Source organism: Pollicipes pollicipes, unplaced genomic scaffold (assembly GCF_011947565.3).
Source record: "Pollicipes pollicipes isolate AB1234 unplaced genomic scaffold, Ppol_2.1 Scaffold_4740;HRSCAF=5597_pilon_pilon_pilon, whole genome shotgun sequence".
Lineage (NCBI taxonomy): Eukaryota > Metazoa > Arthropoda > Thecostraca > Pollicipedomorpha > Pollicipedidae > Pollicipes > Pollicipes pollicipes.
The window spans coordinates 2,022,782-2,039,582 of record NW_023596545.1 but is presented as its reverse complement, the minus strand read 5'-3'; the positions used below and the strand labels follow the sequence as shown (position 1 = coordinate 2,039,582).

At 57.0% G+C, this 16,801-nt stretch overlaps 1 protein-coding gene across 2 annotated transcripts in view; it reads right to left on the bottom strand.

The window, feature by feature from the left end:
* The window catches only part of LOC119098807 (sushi, von Willebrand factor type A, EGF and pentraxin domain-containing protein 1), an 82,537-nt gene extending 66,487 nt beyond the window's left edge, over positions 1–16,050 (bottom strand). For both annotated transcript variants that reach the window (XM_037221851.1, XM_037221853.1), the window contains exons 1-2: positions 15,889–16,050; positions 8,362–8,541 (exon numbers count right to left, since the gene is read on the bottom strand). In XM_037221851.1, coding sequence (XP_037077746.1) covers positions 8,362–8,541; positions 15,889–15,931 — 223 coding nt within the window. In that variant the 5' untranslated portion in view covers positions 15,932–16,050. The remainder of the gene's footprint in view (positions 1–8,361; positions 8,542–15,888) is intronic.
* Positions 16,051–16,801: the final 751 nt, after the last annotated feature.

Below are 16,801 nucleotides of genomic sequence, written 5' to 3'. Positions count from 1 at the left end.
AGCCGTCGGCGCCCTAGCCTTCTGTGCGGCCGGCCAGGCTGCGTCGCGTGCATGCCGGGGTTCGCGTTAGCCCAGCGCGGGTTTGGGTTTACCCAGCGCGGGTTTGGGTAAGCCCAGCGCGGGTTGTGGACGGCCGCCGGGTGTGCTAAATAGGCCAGCGGCAGCTGACCGCGGCCGGCGACCCTGCTGCTTCTTCGGGCGCGGCATGCACGTGACGGTGTGTGCCGCGTACGGACCGACGCTCCGAGGCGTCACGGGGGCGCGCGCGCTCGGTATGTCAGCTGCGACTGAGGATGGGCAGTGGCGTGCCGCTCTGCCAAGTCCTCATGAGGAGCGAGCGCTTGCTTCTTGCATTGGACGGTGAAGATCACCTGAAGCGATTTGTATTCAGGTGGTCGATTGGTGGATGCTTGATAGCTGTGCCGGTCACCGTGACCAAGTCTATCTTTTTCCGGCTGTTTTCACAATTCAGGATTGTGGAATGTTTTCCTAACGGTGGTAAATGGGCGGTATCTCATCACGCCACACTCCTCAAGTGCAGTTCAACACATGACCGTTGTGATGCATACGCATCAGCGCTAGCTTCCTTTCACTTGGCTCTCCTCCAAGCTTAGTGCTCTGTTGTGTGGCTGTCATCGTCGGCCACCATCACTGGGCATTGTTGATATTGCCGCCATTACCATAAACACCCGGACATGAAACCTTCCGCTTGATGGAGCACAACGCGCTAATTTTCCGCCCGAGCCGACTGCAAGCCTTCCCTTCTAACGGTGATCTTTCTGTGCTCACGCCACGACCATCCCAGAGTCATCATGCGCTTCCTACCGCGAGAGAACACACACGGGAGGACCGTTGGATATCAGTCCCGTTGGCCGCCGCCTGCAGCGACTTTGTGTCAAATCTCGCGAGCAGACTCGAGCCCGCCGGCCCGCGAGGCGCCGGCGGCACAGTGACACCGTGAGGCGTGACACCGTGACGCGTAACACCTTGACACCGTGACGCGCGACACCGTGACGCTCGAGGCGCGGCGGCGTGGCCGGACCGGCGGCGCTCCATCTGCCCGGCACACACGCGGCCGACCCGGAGTTGGGCCCGCTGGACCGGAACGGAGCACAGGAGACCGCCGCGCCGCCGGGCGTCGGCCGGATCCTCGCCCTGATCAGTCGAGGTCGCCCACCAGCTCTCCTCGGCTAGCGGTACGCGGAGCGGCCCGTCAAGCAGGCAGCCGGGCAGGTCAGGAGTGGCCAGGTCATGCTCAAATGCAGGTGCAGAAATGGAGCTTAACTATTGACATCACTTGAGGACACTACGGACACCAGATCGGGGGCCTTATTTAGCGAACCGCTTTAAACCGGGTTTCGCATATAGCGTGTAATTCTTCCAAGTCATCAGTTTGGCACTGGTGGGTGTCGAATGGGTTTGACTAGTCTTGCCTCTACACTAACGATCCGCGACGTGAAAGGGCCAGAAACCTCACTACCGGATCATCGGGGCAGGCGGACGCACCGAGTCGCCCGCCACCGCCCAAGGGGATAACGTCCGCCGCGCTGAAGGGTCGGGGTCAGCCGTCACGCCTGTCAGATGACGTCACACTCTGCCCTGGCGCGGTGCCAGACACTGCAGCTGCGCACAGCGGCCACCGTCAGGGCGTCTCGGCGATTTGCAGGGCTTTGACCCCGCACTGACAGCTGCGCCACTTTCACAGCGAGATTCCAGTGAATCCGGAAACTCCACCTCGCTTAAGACGCTGTTCCACACAGGAGTGACCTGTTGCAAGATTGAAAGACCACGTGACTCCTGATCTACATTCGCTAAAACGTGCATGGTCACGTCTTTCTGTGAAGGTGATCGGTATACCAGACTCTTTTCCCCCGTCTGGCGCGCCCACGTCAGCCGGATCCGGACCACCCCGACCGATGCTGGACCACCCGTCATCCACGGCCTCAACAGATCCGGACTACCCGAGCGATGCTGGACCACCCGTCATCCACGGCCTCAACAGATCCGGACTACCCGACCGATGCTGGACCACCCGTCATCGCTGACATTGTGTTAGCCGCGTCACGCCGGCCTCGGCCGCCGACCGAGCCCGGCCGGCGGGCGGCAGGCGCGGCGCCGGCGCTGGCGGCGGCAGCGGCGTCACCGCGCTGCCCCCGGCCACCCGGGCGTCGCGGTCGTGCGGGCCGGGTGCGGTGACCCAGTTACGGCGGCTGCCGACCCGCCGCTGCCGGGGTCGGCGCGCGTCCTCGCCGGCTCAGCGCGCAGGACAGCGTGCAGGCGTAGGAGGGGGCGGGGAAGCCGCTCACACCCGGTGGTGGATGGGACTTGGCGGGGGTCGATTCAACGAGAGGTTCCTTTCTGCAATCATGAGTGAGTTGGTGGACGCATGCAGCAATATCGGAAATCAACATCCTGTATCGGTGAGCCGGCACGTTTGGTGGTGGATGAGTGTTGCAGTGTCCTGTACCAATGTCACGGTACGTATCGACGCATACGATGCATGGCGGTGGATGGGTCTAACATGACGGGTGCGGCCCATCCGCTCCCAGATCCGACATCGATCGCTGCGTCTGACCTCTGCTGGACAGACACTGGGCCACGTTCGGCACGCCCGTTGGCTGGCGACCGCTCGACCGAGGCCTCCGGAGCCCGTCACATGGCGATGGTGGACCGGCTGGGAGCCGGTAGCCGCTTCTCGGTCTCACAGCCCGGCCGTGGCCAGAACCCCGCCGGTCTCTCCAGGTGGCGTGACATGTCGTCATTCAACCAAAAAACATCTGAATTTGTCATTCTAACACACGGTATGGCTTAGTAGGATCATGGTAGCAGCTTTTGGCAAAGTGATGTTGTGTCGCTACCGGCAGGCAGGCAAAGGCACTAGGACATCCGGAACCGTTGGGCGACTAGAAAACCACCGGCGCGAATGACGCAACGGACCCCAAGTCTTTCGGGACCGGAGGCGGGCGGCGAAACAGACACCGGATGTCAAGATCTCTGATGGATCGACTCGACGCTGCGCGCTGGTGCTGCCTGTAGCGTTGGTCACGACCGGCGGCCCGTGGCAACGCACGGCGGCGGAGAGACGCACGTGGCGCACCAGCGTCAATTGTCAGACAGCACGGCGGCTCGTCAGCCAGCTGACCGCAGCGCAGAACGGCTGCTGGACAACGGCATGTGACACCGATTGTCTGACCACCTCCGCGGAAGACAGGTGAGGCTGGCCCCACCTACGCGACCGTTCATTGGTGGAAATACCGGTGACAACCATCATCAGATTCTGATTGTGTTAAAAACCCATCTTCTTCCTCAACAACGTCGCCATATGTCGGCCGAGGCCCGTTTGACCCTCGCTAAACGCGCCTCTTCCTCGTCATGTGGCCGAGCTGCACTCGCCGAGGAGGAGTGGCAGATGGGCGTTCCAGACCTCGCCGTGTTCCGGGAGGGATGGTCCCGTCGGTAACGGTGCGGCCGCAGCTGACCTCGGGTCACAGCGAGGAGGCGGGTCAGGACATGGGGATGGGCTCGCATCACTGGTGGACGCCTCATAAGCGCAAGCCTGTGCAACGGACGCGTGCACAGCGGCGAAACTCGCGCCCGTCACGGATGGAGGGAAGCCGCCTTACAATCAGAGTGTGGTGATGTGTTGCATTGCCGCTGACAGCCCTGGCCAGAGAGACAATGGCGAGGCCGTGTCAGTGACGTCCTGGGAACGCCCAGCCCCACGTTCTCTGTGGCACAGGGGAATCCGGTGTACTGGATCTCGATCGTGAGCAATTTTGGCGCCGTTTAATGTCAATTGTCGAGCAGATAAAGACGGCAGCTGTTGTGACCTCATTTCCACAATCGAAAAGAGCTCGCGCCTCGAAATGCCGGTAAAAGTCGCCGCTGGCCCCGCGCCCGTATATGAATCACTGAACAGTTGCAGGCTACCTGCGCCGCCAGAGATTTCTCCTGCTGCCGAGAAGCGCTGACACGGAACTCATGTCGAAACACTGAAGAAGTGATGACGTCACTAGAGTCCGGTGCGTTACCCCTGACAACGAACCTGAATTTAACGGATGCATTTGGCGCCCAAAACGACGATGAATCGCGACAGAGGTACTCTGTTTTGTAAAAAAAATATATATTTACTGCTTGCGACATTCGCAGCGATAGTGACTTAACTAACTGGCTGCGCGCCTGGAGATTGTATTTTCATGGCTCATTGGTTCGGTCTCATTGAATGACGAACGCTTCCTGAAAACGCGTTCCACTCTTCCGCCTCGGGGCTTTCACCACGCTAGGCATGATTCAAAGCGATCAGACGAATCCAGAGGCCCCAATTATTGATGTGTTTTTGCCTCGCCTATCGATCCGATCGGGGGCCTGTTTTTTGGCGCCAGCCAAGCAGCACTGAATAGCAGTCCACGAGTGCCAGAGCCAACCGAGCAACAGTCAAGGCAACTGGCTAGACTAACCGATCTGTGACCGAGAGCGGCGATGGAGCCGGCCTGGGAGGAATCGGACCGGAGTGGCCGGACCGGACCGGACAGGGCCGGGCAGGACTGACGGCACCGGACCGGGACGTCCGGGCCCCCCAGACTGGAGGCAAGCCTGCCCCCGGCGCAGGGGCCGGAGAGCAAGAGGTGGCGCTGGCTGCGGAACTCTCGCGAGGCGCTCCACCGTGACGGAGGACTGCGTCACGTCGGTAACTTTCCTAAGCTCTCGAGTGGAGCGTGACGGTGCGGAGTGGCGCGCCGCAGGCAGTCACGAGCTGCAGGGTCGTTTGGAGCTGATATGCCTGTCCCACTGTTCCTGGCAGCGCAGCGTCTATTAGAGAGCTCTTCCACCCTCCAAAAAGCAGCCACCTGATGCAAGCGTGCCTCAGGCTAAACGGGGAAATGAATGACTCTCAAATATGGCGAATACAATCACTGAGTTTCTCTAGAAGCGAAATTCTGCTGCGTTTCCGTATCGTGTTATCAAATGCTAATCGATATGTCAGCGGTTTGGAGGAAGCCGCCATCCACATTTTGAAGCCATCACAAAAGCCCTATGCAATGCATATTTGAGATCGATAACCGGTCTTTCACGTTACACTAGAAAGTGAACCGGTGTCACCCCGCGCATACGATAAGCAAGTTATTTTGATTAAATTTCCAGCATAAAAAGCTGTTTAATGCCGTGAACAGAATGTTTCGCTTTTAGAGTGACTTCAGATATCCCAGTGCGACAGTTGCCATCAGTGCACTGACAGGGAGCCTGTAAAGGGCAGCTCCTGGCAAAGACCAACCAATTTGCCGTCATGTGTTGGGGCAAAGTTGTGGTGCTGCTGATGTAACTGAATGCGTCTCATGCACCAGATGGTAGCTGGGGACGTTTGATTAAAATTATTTGGGAACAAGCCTACTTTGATCGGCTTGTATTTCAACCCTTTATGGCCAAATTCATTTGAAAGCAAAGAGCATTGTAAAGTATGTTTTGACCGCAGAATGGTTTATAGAATCTGTTTTCTCCACCAAGTACATATCTTTCATCCTTTTTAGAGGTGCTGGGCAAGAACGTCATTGGAAGAGCCTTTACGGTGAAAAGCTTTCATGGTCTGCTGAACAACCGTCCGTTTACCCGGAAGGTGATGATTTGTATTCTATGTGCTCGGACAGGCCGCATGTAAAGCACCCGACGTTATTTGATTCCACAGCTGTCCCTAACTCAGTAATAGTCAGGTGCACGGAAGTCATAAGTCCCCCCTGCATGTTGCACCTTTCAAGAATCCCTTCCTGATGGACCGACGTCACCACGCCCTCAGACCGCCGGCGGCTGCTCCTCGGCTCCTCCAGCTCGCCCCTGGCCGGGCGGCTGGGACGACAGCCTCACCCGCACGGCGGACCGCCCCGGCCGGCGGCGGCGGCCAAGGCTCCAGCCTGCGGCCTCGTGCGGGTGGGAATGCGCCGCGTGCTCCGTGGCTCGTCTAACGGCACCCGAGAGGCCGACGGGGCGGCCGGCGGCCGGCGCCGAGGGGAGGCTCCGCTGGTCAGAGGGGTGCAGGAGTAGGGCACCACGGGCAACTTAAAGGTGAGGTAAGGTGGGACTGGCAGAGGCTCGACTAGAGGCTACGGGCTTCCTAGGCAGTTGCTTTGTTCAGTGATGGATTGTGTTGGAATGACGCTAATCTAGGAGGTAATGCGGCCTTCTGTGATAGATGATGAGCCAATAAATATCGCCTGATAAAACATGATGTATGAGAAACTCACAGGCACCACTGCATCTTCTGACATTCTTGCGCCCCGTGTAAAGCATACGGCCTCTTCAAAGCATGAGCGAATAATACGATTTCAAATGCCTCGAGAGCAGAGGGTGATCACGTCCGACTTCATCTCAGACTGCATTTCCTCACAGCAGCCTAGCCCACACAGAGACTATATTTTTTCACAGGATGCTAACCCGCAGCGGCGACTACTCCGTCGCAGCACTGCCCCGTCCTCAGTTACAAACGGGAAGAATCGATGCAGAGCAGTTTAATTTTGTTTAAAGATTCGATCCGAACCCTTTGAATGGATGGATTTCTAGGAGCTCACGTTGAGCAGTGCTTGTGTGAGCCCTGACCCCTACCACCCGATCACGCAACTCCATGTCCACGGCAGCATTTTGTGGTGAAAGCTTAGCGTGCCGCACTGCTCGGCACGGTCCGTCCTACCCTCTGATGTCAACTGACCTTCAGCGCGACCACTGCCACCGGCCGCAGGTCACACCTGTCAAGGGCCAACAGCGAGCGCCCTAAAGCGACTCGAACCCACCCCGCCACGGGTGGGTGGATCGGAAGGCAGACGCTCTAACCACGTGGGCCACTGGGACGGCTTTGACGGACGTGGACGGACGGACAGTTGGCATTACTTGCAACCGACAGAGCTCCAGTAAAAAGGCGCCACTCCTGGAGACCGCCTCCGTCAGCTGAAGGATAGCGCGTGAATTGGGACCGGCGGCAGCGGCCGGCACGCGCCGCCGAGCAAGTGTCACCGAGCGCCGCGGGCGAGTCCATTACGCCGGACGGGTCCATTCGAGGCGGCCGGTGGCCAGTGGCCGGCGCGGCCCGGTGACGGCGGAAACTGGCAACGTCAATTTCTCATTAGGCGCCGGCTGGCTGCGGCCGGCACAGAAAGCCAGCGAGCCGGCGCGACCGCCGCCTCTCGGCTGCCGCAGATAGCGGTGGCGGAGCGCCGCGCCGCCGCCGCCGCCGACGACGACGACGACGACGCCGCCATATGCTCGGCGGAGGCTAATGAGGAGATGAGGAGACAACTGGGCAACGCTCCCAGCGGAATGTCTGTACACTGATAAAGGATGCAGGCTGATTTACGGCAAAAGCGCGACGCCAGATGGTCCAGGTTTGTTCTAATTGTGTCGGTATCATGCAGAAGTTTCCGGCTAAATTTACCAGTCCAAACGAAGCCGCACGTAGTCCACCAGGCTTTGGCAGTGTAAGAGATGAGCGATAAGCTAGCATGCGTAGTAGTGTGCATATTCTGAATAGAACACCAGATAATCATAGTTACTTTGCAGAGGTGCCACAAACGAAGACACAACACGAGTGGGTGCCCGCGCGTGCACGCCTCAAGCACCTTCGACGCGGTAAGCCAGTGTTGTCGCGGTTTTGGCGGTCAGTTATCAATGGGACACCTCATCATAGATGCAACAGTCCCGTTCACATCGGATAGGCTGTGAACGGTAGCACTATGAAGGGATATGAAATCCAGACCTTCACGGCACGAGAAAGCGCGATGTGAAAGGGGTTTGACGGTCTTATGGTCGGTGAGGTGGGCTGCTTGTTCCAGGGCTGTTCCTGGGTTGGAGGTAAAGGGGGAAAACGGAGGAACACAATGCTTAAGTATATTGTATATAATAAGTATATATAAGTATATATAAGTATATATTACCTTGTATACAGTATCTCTCGGGCATTATGGGTTTTACATATTTGTATCTGTGCTTTAATGCCAGCTAGTTCTGAGCGGGAACGCCACAAGTGGCCACTTTATTCTTGGATCCACCAATCGTCGGGCAATGAGAAAAATGAAGCAAAGGCAATGACTATCCTTTACTCACATTACCTCAAGACTGAGGTTGTGTAGGCACTTTGTACGTGAACCCAGCCACAACTGTCTGTATTTCTAGGATGTTTGGTTGATACAGATGAATTCTTGTCACCGGCGAGTAATAGCAAAAATTAACGCTTGGAAGCATTTCGAGAACATTTTTTATATACGAGCCCGGAGCGGGAGCTTTCTAATACCTTGCGAACAATCCCAGTGCCCCTCCCCTCCCACCCTACCACTATCGCCATCCCCAGCAGACCGCCCCGCGACCCCGGCACTCAACACTCACCGCAGAACGGAATGCCGGCCGGCGCCCACGTGCTGTTGCCTTGGCACTCCTTCCTGGCCGGTCCGAGCAGCTCGAAGCCGCGGTCGCACGTGTACGTGGCGACCGTGCCGACTCCGATGGCGTCCGTCGAGAACGTGACCGTGCTGTGCGCCGGCGCTCCCGGAAATCCGCACCCGCAGGCTGAAACGGCGACACGGGGCGCTGTCAGTGGGCGTACAGCCGGCTGGGTGGCTATCGCCAGCGCCTGCGGACCGGGCTGTTGGCTGAAGTTTGTTGCTCATTGGACATGAATTGAGGCGTGAAAGGAACTTGACGGCATATGAACATTGGTTAGGTGGTGCCTCAAGTACTAACGCCTCACCATCTGCGCTGGAAAGCGTTGGCAGAAGGGATGGACACTTCTGGATGAGCTTCCCCTCATTATCACACAGAGTTGGGTGGTTGTTAAGTGCCGTGCGAACGTCCACAACACCGGAGAACTGTTGGCTCCGCTTAGCGTGAGCGTGACTACGTTTTGGCACTCCGCAAAACGGGAGCGTTTTTCACGCGACCGCAGGCGGCCGCACTGTGCACAATAAACACGCAATCCGACCCGAGCGTGGCCAGCGACACGTTGGTCCGTAGCGAGTGACACACATGGTGCGCGTGCATTGTGAACGATTTTCCACGCCGTCACTGCCGTGGTGTGGACCTGAGGCACTTGCTGACCGCATTAACGCTATATTACCGACGGTGGCGCCGACAGAGGGTTCACGGCCATTGGCAGTGGTTATGACTTCGACGTTGAAGTGAACACCACTTGGCTAACCCCCACCAAATTGTGCGCAACGATACAAATAAGGAGCCGTGCGTGATCGGATTCAACTAGTGGTCCTCCCGTCCTCGGCGGATTTGAAGGAGGCCCTGCCGAGCACTTCTCGTGCAGTGAACAAGCTGGTGCCGGTGAAAGTGGAGCAAAAACCGGACCGGACGTCAGCACCAGCGGGCCACGCGGTTTTTGCCCAGCTCTAGCCTGTTAGCTGTGTGTTCAGAGGCAGGCACCCTAGCGCCAGTATTGCCACAATGCGGCAACTGAAAGTGCAGAAATACGAATAACCTTGCGGTAGGCGTACTTCAGATCAATCATAGATAAACCCTTCCCTTTGAATAAGTCCCTGGTCAATGCTCTAAAAGTCGCATTAGCACCATGATATATCCACATGACGTAGGTTTTCAACATATGTTGTCTTAAAAGTGTGTGCGGCACGCAGCAAACTTAGAATATATTTATGTCACAAACCGGCACCAGTGCAAGGCATCATCACTTACCTAGGCAAAACAAGGAAAGGGTGCATAGTTTAAGAGCGATATGAATGCAAGTGATCGGCCTCTACGTCCGTTTCAAATAATTTATTATTTATGCATTCAACTTTTTACCAACTATAATGATATGAAAATTCGAAAAAAAAACAGCCTAACGTAGACGAGATATTAGCCTGTCGTGTGAAACTGTTATAGCTAGCCTTTTTGAGCTTTTTCTCTCCCCAATATCGTCGTTATCAGTCAACGAAAGGACAACAAATGTCCCATAAGACAATGAGTGCAATGATCACTCTTCCTGTATGGCTTCACATTAACAGATGTTGAGCTAGGTATGATTTTGAAGTGCTTGGCTGTCGCCTTTATTGGCAAGCAGTGTGGATTTCTTTGCTGTCTTTAGATCACTCCGACATCAACCATAGTAAGCATAAGTGAACTTGCAGAAAAACAGACAGAGACAGGAAAGGGAAAAGGAAGAGGGGAGAAAGAGAGAGCGAGAGAGAGAACGAGAGAGAGAGAGGAGAGGAGAGGGAGAGAGGGAGGGAGGGAGGGAGGGAGGAGGGAAGGAGAGAAGGGGACGTAGAGATAGAGAAGAGAAAAGCTTTGTCACGCACCACGCTGATGACTCTCGCCGCGGCGCATGACCGTTCTCTTTTCTTCTCATTAGTAGCTCTCCCTCGGGCATCTGGCCTGGTCACAGCCGCTTTAGTGCACTTATGGTCGGCTTGGTACTAGCTGATCAAACCTGTTATGCTGTGTGTTTCATGTGCCGGCCCAAGCAAAATATTTCGTCCCTCGATAAATTCGTTCATGTAAATAACTCAATAAAACATGACCAAAATATTGACAGAAGGTGATGGCCTTAACTCAATTTAAGCAGCTGCAAACAAATCTACGTTATTTGACTTTGGTATTCGGTATTAGCTGACATAGTTGCGTATCAATGACATATTCCTTGTGACCATTCCCTTTCGTTCAAGTTGTTGTAATATTGCAGTCATTGTATGCATATGTTCTCTTAAAAGTCATTTTATCCACGCTTGCTGATATTCACTTCACGTCCGTCGGCGCGCAGAAGCGCATTTTCAAATCCACTCTTCGCTGAGCATCGGCTCACAGGCGAGGGGTGGTGACGCCGCCCGACCAGTCCGTGGTCATACGGACGCAGGCGAGGGTGGTGACGCCGCCCGACCAGTCCGTGGTCATACGGGCGCAGGCGAGGGTGGTGACGCCGCCCGACCAGTCCGTGGTCATACGGGCGCAGGCGAGGGTGGTGACGCCGCCCGACCAGTCCGTGGTCATACGGACGCAGGCGAGCGGTGGTGACGCCGCCCGACCAGTCCGTGGTCATACGGGCGCAGGCGAGGGTGGTGACGCCGCCCGACCAGTCCGTGGTCATACGGGCGCAGTCGGCAGCGGACACCTGCCGCCGGTGGTCATTAGAGCTGCCGAAAAACTCGGCCGGCGTGCGTGTAGCGCCGCGGCCGGGGTGCGAACGGGCGCCGCGCCGCCGCCGCCGCCGCGCCAGATGACGCCGCGCGCCACCAACGCGGAAACGGCGCGGCGACGCGACAGCTGTGCGCTCGTTCACTGACCCATTGGAGCTGGCTTGCCAGCGGCGGCGGCGGCGGCGGCGGTGGCCCTCTCACGGCGCCGGTGAAGCTCGCTACGGCCCGCTGCGGGGAACCGCGCAGACTGGGGCAGCGGTCCCGAGGCGGGGCACGGGACACTCCGGCGTACTCAGGCTCAGCACGGCGCGCTGACGGTGCGAACGGGGCACTTGATGCCGTCAGACGCGGTAGGCGACGCTGTCACTTCACCGCGGCGTCGCGAGCCGAGCGCGGAATACGCCGTCACTGGCAGCGCGGTGTTTTGAAGCGCTGGCAATCGAACCCTTCCTCCGTTCAATCGAAGTGTGCCATCCATCAAAGGCCTCATAGCCGGGGGTGGGCCTCAGACAGTCCCGGACGGCCTCGCCCAGGAGGCGTCGGCCCGCTATGAGGTTACGGGAACTGTAATGGACCCCAGCTGCTGCCACCGCTCGGCCCGAGGAGCCAGCACCGCTACGCCGGTGCGGAGGACTGCACTCCCACGTTCGCATCTGGCGCCGGTGAGGCTTTGGCAGCAGCTCGTTATCGCATCGCCCCGAGGTCGCGGCAAGCCGGCCGAGGACAGCCGGCAGGCGCGGCGTGTCAGGCGCGTGGCCGCGCGGAGGAGCTCGCAGCCGTCCACTCGAACTCGCGTCTCGTGCGCGTGCCTTCCGACTGCGGGACGGGTGGGCCCTCTCGTGCCGGGACGGAGTGCGGCTGCCAGGGAGCTCGATGCGAGGACATCGTTTATATGACGGGGAAAACTGGCCGTGAGGAGGCGTGACACGGATCGATGTCGGGATGTGGGAAAAGGCGATGACGGAGAGTCTCCCGGAGAAGAATGGCGGTCACTGACCGCGCTGACGAGCAGAGGCAGCTGCCGTGGCATATGGTGTCAAGGTGTATGGCTGAGCCCCAGTGGCTGGCTCACACAAAACAAACAGAGTCTCGGGGCGATGACCGAGTGTAGAATGAGTACGGCTTGTTGGCTTCGACGACAAACACATATAAGTGTTTGGTTGCGACTGTAGGATTTCGCTTTGAAGACGTGATAATTCGGGTTTTCCTCACGACGAAGTTCGGAACCCTTGATTAGCGTGACGCAGATGTCCCAACCGAAATCCTATTGGGGTGTCCAGATTACCTGGCTTACATTTACTTTAATTCACAATTGCCAGAACTTCAGAGTGCATTCGCCTCTGCACGAAACAATGCGACCAGCATGTCGGAGGAGTCGCCAGCGTTTGCAAGGTGCGCAGAACGATTAACGGCCTCTCCTCAGGCCAGAGCAGCCGACGGCTCATGCGTCGGGGTGGAGCGATCGACCGTGTCGAGTGGGAGTGACCGTCCGTCGTCGCCTTCGGCTACAGCGAGCGAATTGCTTCGTGCACGGGCTCAGCGACCGACCACAGCCGCTCCAGGCTTGTACGGAGCATGCAATTTTAGACCGCGATGAGGCACCGTCTGTGAGAGCGGTGGTGGAGTTGGAGGAAGCGCATTTCTGCTGTCACTTTCTGCTGTCACTGAAGTTTTCACTGTTTCTGCTGTCACTGAAGCGCATTTCTGCTGTCAACAGTACTTCGCACCGCCGTGCCGCACCGCCGTGCCGGTATGGCATCAACGAGGGTAGATGCCAACATCAACAAGGGTAGATACCAACATCAACAAGGGTAGATACCAACATCAACAAGGGTAGATGCCAACATCAACAAGGGTAGATACCAACATCAACAAGGGTAGATACCAACATCAACAAGGGTAGATGCCAACATCAACAAGGGTAGATACCAACATCAACAAGGGTAAATACCAACATCAACAAGCGTTAATGCCTGCCACTCGTGTGCCGAGGGCGAGTGAACCCAGTGCTAACCCCAGTGCTAAACACCCCACAAGTAAAAACCTCTGAAGAAGCCCCCATGTAGACTGAAGTGACACAACTGCTATTTGGCAAGGTTTGCGACGCAGTCCCATCATCCCTTCCGCCGATTGTACAGGAAAAGCAGGCGAACAGAACCCCTGACTGAGGCTGAAGGACGTTCAATGCACTGTCCAATCCACCGTGGGAAGAATTCAGCGTAGAGTCGCGCCCACCTCTAGCTGCTGCGTGTACCCCACCCCCACCCCCCCCCGTGACCACGCCGCGACGGTGCGGCGTCAACAAGCGTAGATGCCAACATCAACAAGGGTAGATACCAACATCAACAAGCGTAGATGCCGACATCAACAAGCATTAAGGCCGGCCGCTCGTGTGCCGAGGGCGAGTGAGCCCAGTGCTGAGGTCGGACGCCGGGCACGCAGATGGGCTGGAGGGAGTGGGGTGGTGCGGGCGGAACAGAAGGTCGGGCTCCGGGCCAGGGCATCGACCGATCCCGCACCCACTCGCACCAGGCGTGCATGGCCCAAACAGACATGGCACAAAGCCCGCTTTGCTGAATCGCAGGCTGGCGACTGGTTCAAAGGCAGGAGTAAGCATCAGTGGTCCATATTTTGGTATACCTGTGGAGGTGTCATGCCTTTTCTAACCTGGTAGGAATGACACTGTGCCTAGATCCTGACTGCTTAAGCCCTTCTCAGTTTGCATCGCTGTCAGTTTTTGCATCCGCGAAAATGTAGAAAGCGAGCTTACGTTTCTAACCAAGTTTGTTTCACGACTGCGATGGAATACCACAGAGAACCTCACTCTCGGGACAGTTTGTACCCTTTAAAAACCTACCATAAAGAGACAATCTGCACATAAAGAACAAAATTACCTGTGCAGGATAGCTTAATTTCCTTCCGATTCTCATCAACTCTGACAAAATCAGCCGACCGTTACTCCAAAAAAGAGCTAGCCTTTTTGTGGCGACAGGCTCGGTTGTTCTGTCCGCAAATTCAATCCCCAGATGGTCGCGCACCTAAAGCCGAATGAGCGCCACTAGTGTCTCGCAGGCGGCAGCTAATCCGACGCGCATTCGTCGCGTCTCGGCACTCGCACAAACACAACAGACGGCGCTGCCGGCGTGGCCAATCGCAAGAGGAACGAACTCCAGCCGCGGGCCAGGCAACGGTTCGTTGACACGGCCGCGGGCGGCAGCCCCTCAGCTTCGGGGGAGAGGGGCGCCAACCCTGCGGCGGTCCCTCCTGGATCGAGCGGGCGTCGCCAAACAGGTACACCAGACGGGTGTCACAGCAGCTGAAGTAGCTTGCCTCGCACCAACCGGTCCGGCCCACTCCCAGGCTCGGGGACCGGCCCGCGCCGAGGCTCGTGGAGCAGCCCGTGCCGAGGCCCGGGGACCGGCCCGTGCCGAGGCTCGGGGACCGGCCCGTGCCGAGGCTCGGGGACCGGCCCGCGCCGAGGCTCGGGGATCGGCTCGCGCCCTCCGGCCCGCGTAGCGTTGGCCGAGCCCCGGCGTTGTTTACCGACTGGTGCCAGTCGGCATGTGCCGAGGCAGACTGGACAAGTAACGACTGCCAGCTAATGACGCCACGCTGGCCCGGCCGGACGGACGCGGGCGCGACCCCGCGCGACCCCGCGTCGCGCTCGCTCATGGCCGTTTCTGGTGTCGCGCGCAGCCCGGCTGACCACCTTCGCGCCTTTTCACCGCCCTCGATCCCAGGTGTGTCGCTAGATAAGCACTGGCGACTGGAAGTGTAGAGTATAAAACCGGTCACCTCAATGGTTTTGAAGAAGTGAGTATTAAAATAACATAATCGAGCGATGGCTCAGGCAAATCTGCAGCATTGCGTAATGAGAAGACTACATCCAAAGAAAAGGAGGTATGATGCCTTGTCTGTTGTGTCACCCATTGTCGTTGCTCGAAGCTATTGCACGACTTACTCTGAAGGGTTCAAATCTTCGAGGTGAAATGAAGCTAGTTTATATCTTATGGTCCATAAGTATGAATTGTCGGCACTTTTTACCGACATAAATAAATAACTACGTCAAAACACATCACATTTTTCGCTTAAAACAGCATGCTCAGGAACTAACAGTTGTTCAAGTTTCATTAACTCGCGTCACGTCACTTAACGTCTCGCACTAACGACAAAGGCAGAATGTCGGTACAGATAGATATCCATCAAAAAGAGAATACCATGACAGACAGCCATCAACGGCATGAAATGAGCTGACGTCAAGTTCACAAAAATATGGTAGATTTGATAGTTTCAACCAGCAATCAACGAACTGGGAGGGAGGGAATAAGGGGAACTCGCCAAGTTTCCGAACTAACCTTGAAATCGTTCCAGGTAGCCTCACAGTGGCCCAACATGCAGTAATCGTGCTGCTGGGTACTCAAGGGATGCTACTTCGCAGCTGTTCATCATACCCGAAAGCACATTGTTCACTTCTAAATTATTTGCCAGGATTTACCGTTTGATGTAGTCCGCTGGTCTATAACAATAACAGGTGCGCGCAGAAGCCACTTTGCTAGTGAACAGCGCCGAGCAATTCGCTAACGACGCAGCGATTGTGCAGCAAACAGCCGACAACGTCAACTCTTTGCGGCCCTGAACTGTAGGTCTTTCCAAAGAACGAGTTTTTCGCTACCGCCGTGTTCAACGCTTCAGTTACATTTCAGCAGGCACTAGGTCGTTGTCAGCGCACTGGGGCATCGTGTCAAAACTGGGCCAGCGTGCTGAGCGCCGGTGAACTCACCTAGACCGACCAGCGCGGTCACCAGCGCCGCCTGGACCAGCATGGCTCTGTGCTGGCGCTGCGCGCGCTCCCGAGGTCTGCGCTGTGCGCCTCCGGGCTCGACTGGCGTGCGGTGCTCCTGTGCGGTCCCCTCCGTCTGCGCTCACGTGCACGCCGCGCGACGGCCGCCGCTCGAGTGAGGCCAGCGGCGAGGCGAGGCGAGGCGAGGACCGACGCCGCGGCGTCGGCAGAGAGGCCGGCGGAGAGAGCGGCGGCGGCTAGCGGTACGCGGCGTCACGTGGCTCCGACCCGGTACCGTTGGGCCGGCGCGGCCCGGGTCACGTGACGGCCGCCTCCCGGCCAGCAGGTGAGGCCTGGAGGCAGAGTAATTCCTCTGCGCGTACAGTGGCAAGATGAAAACGGGACGAGGGTGGATGAGGGCAAGGATACTAGAGTAAAAAAGCGGAAGACTGGGCGAAGGCAAGTAGTTTGGAATGCTAGTGGAGTGTAGAAAACAACCAGTTTTTAAAGAAAGAAACAAACGCCTTTAAGTCCTTAAGCACATGTAACGATTTTCAGTAATGATGTTTGAAGAAGCAAATTTGAAAAAAAGTATTTGTAACTTGCACAAATAAAGAGAATCTGGTGTTTGAAAAACGTTACTACCAAACAGCATATAACAAGACATCGACCTTGAATATATCAGGTCGGATGTGCCGCCAGGGCTGATGTCGTGTTCTACCAAATAAACCTGCCGAAGCCAGGTGTTGCAGAACAAGGTGATCAACCACAATGGACGCAGAACAACCCGAGTGCTGCTGCATCAGCAGGCAGAGTGCGCTGCGCTGATCCAATTACCAGCATTGCTTCCATGTTTGGGAGTGCCACTACAGGCGCTTTCATGTTTAGAAGCACCATTTCTCTTTGGCGGGTT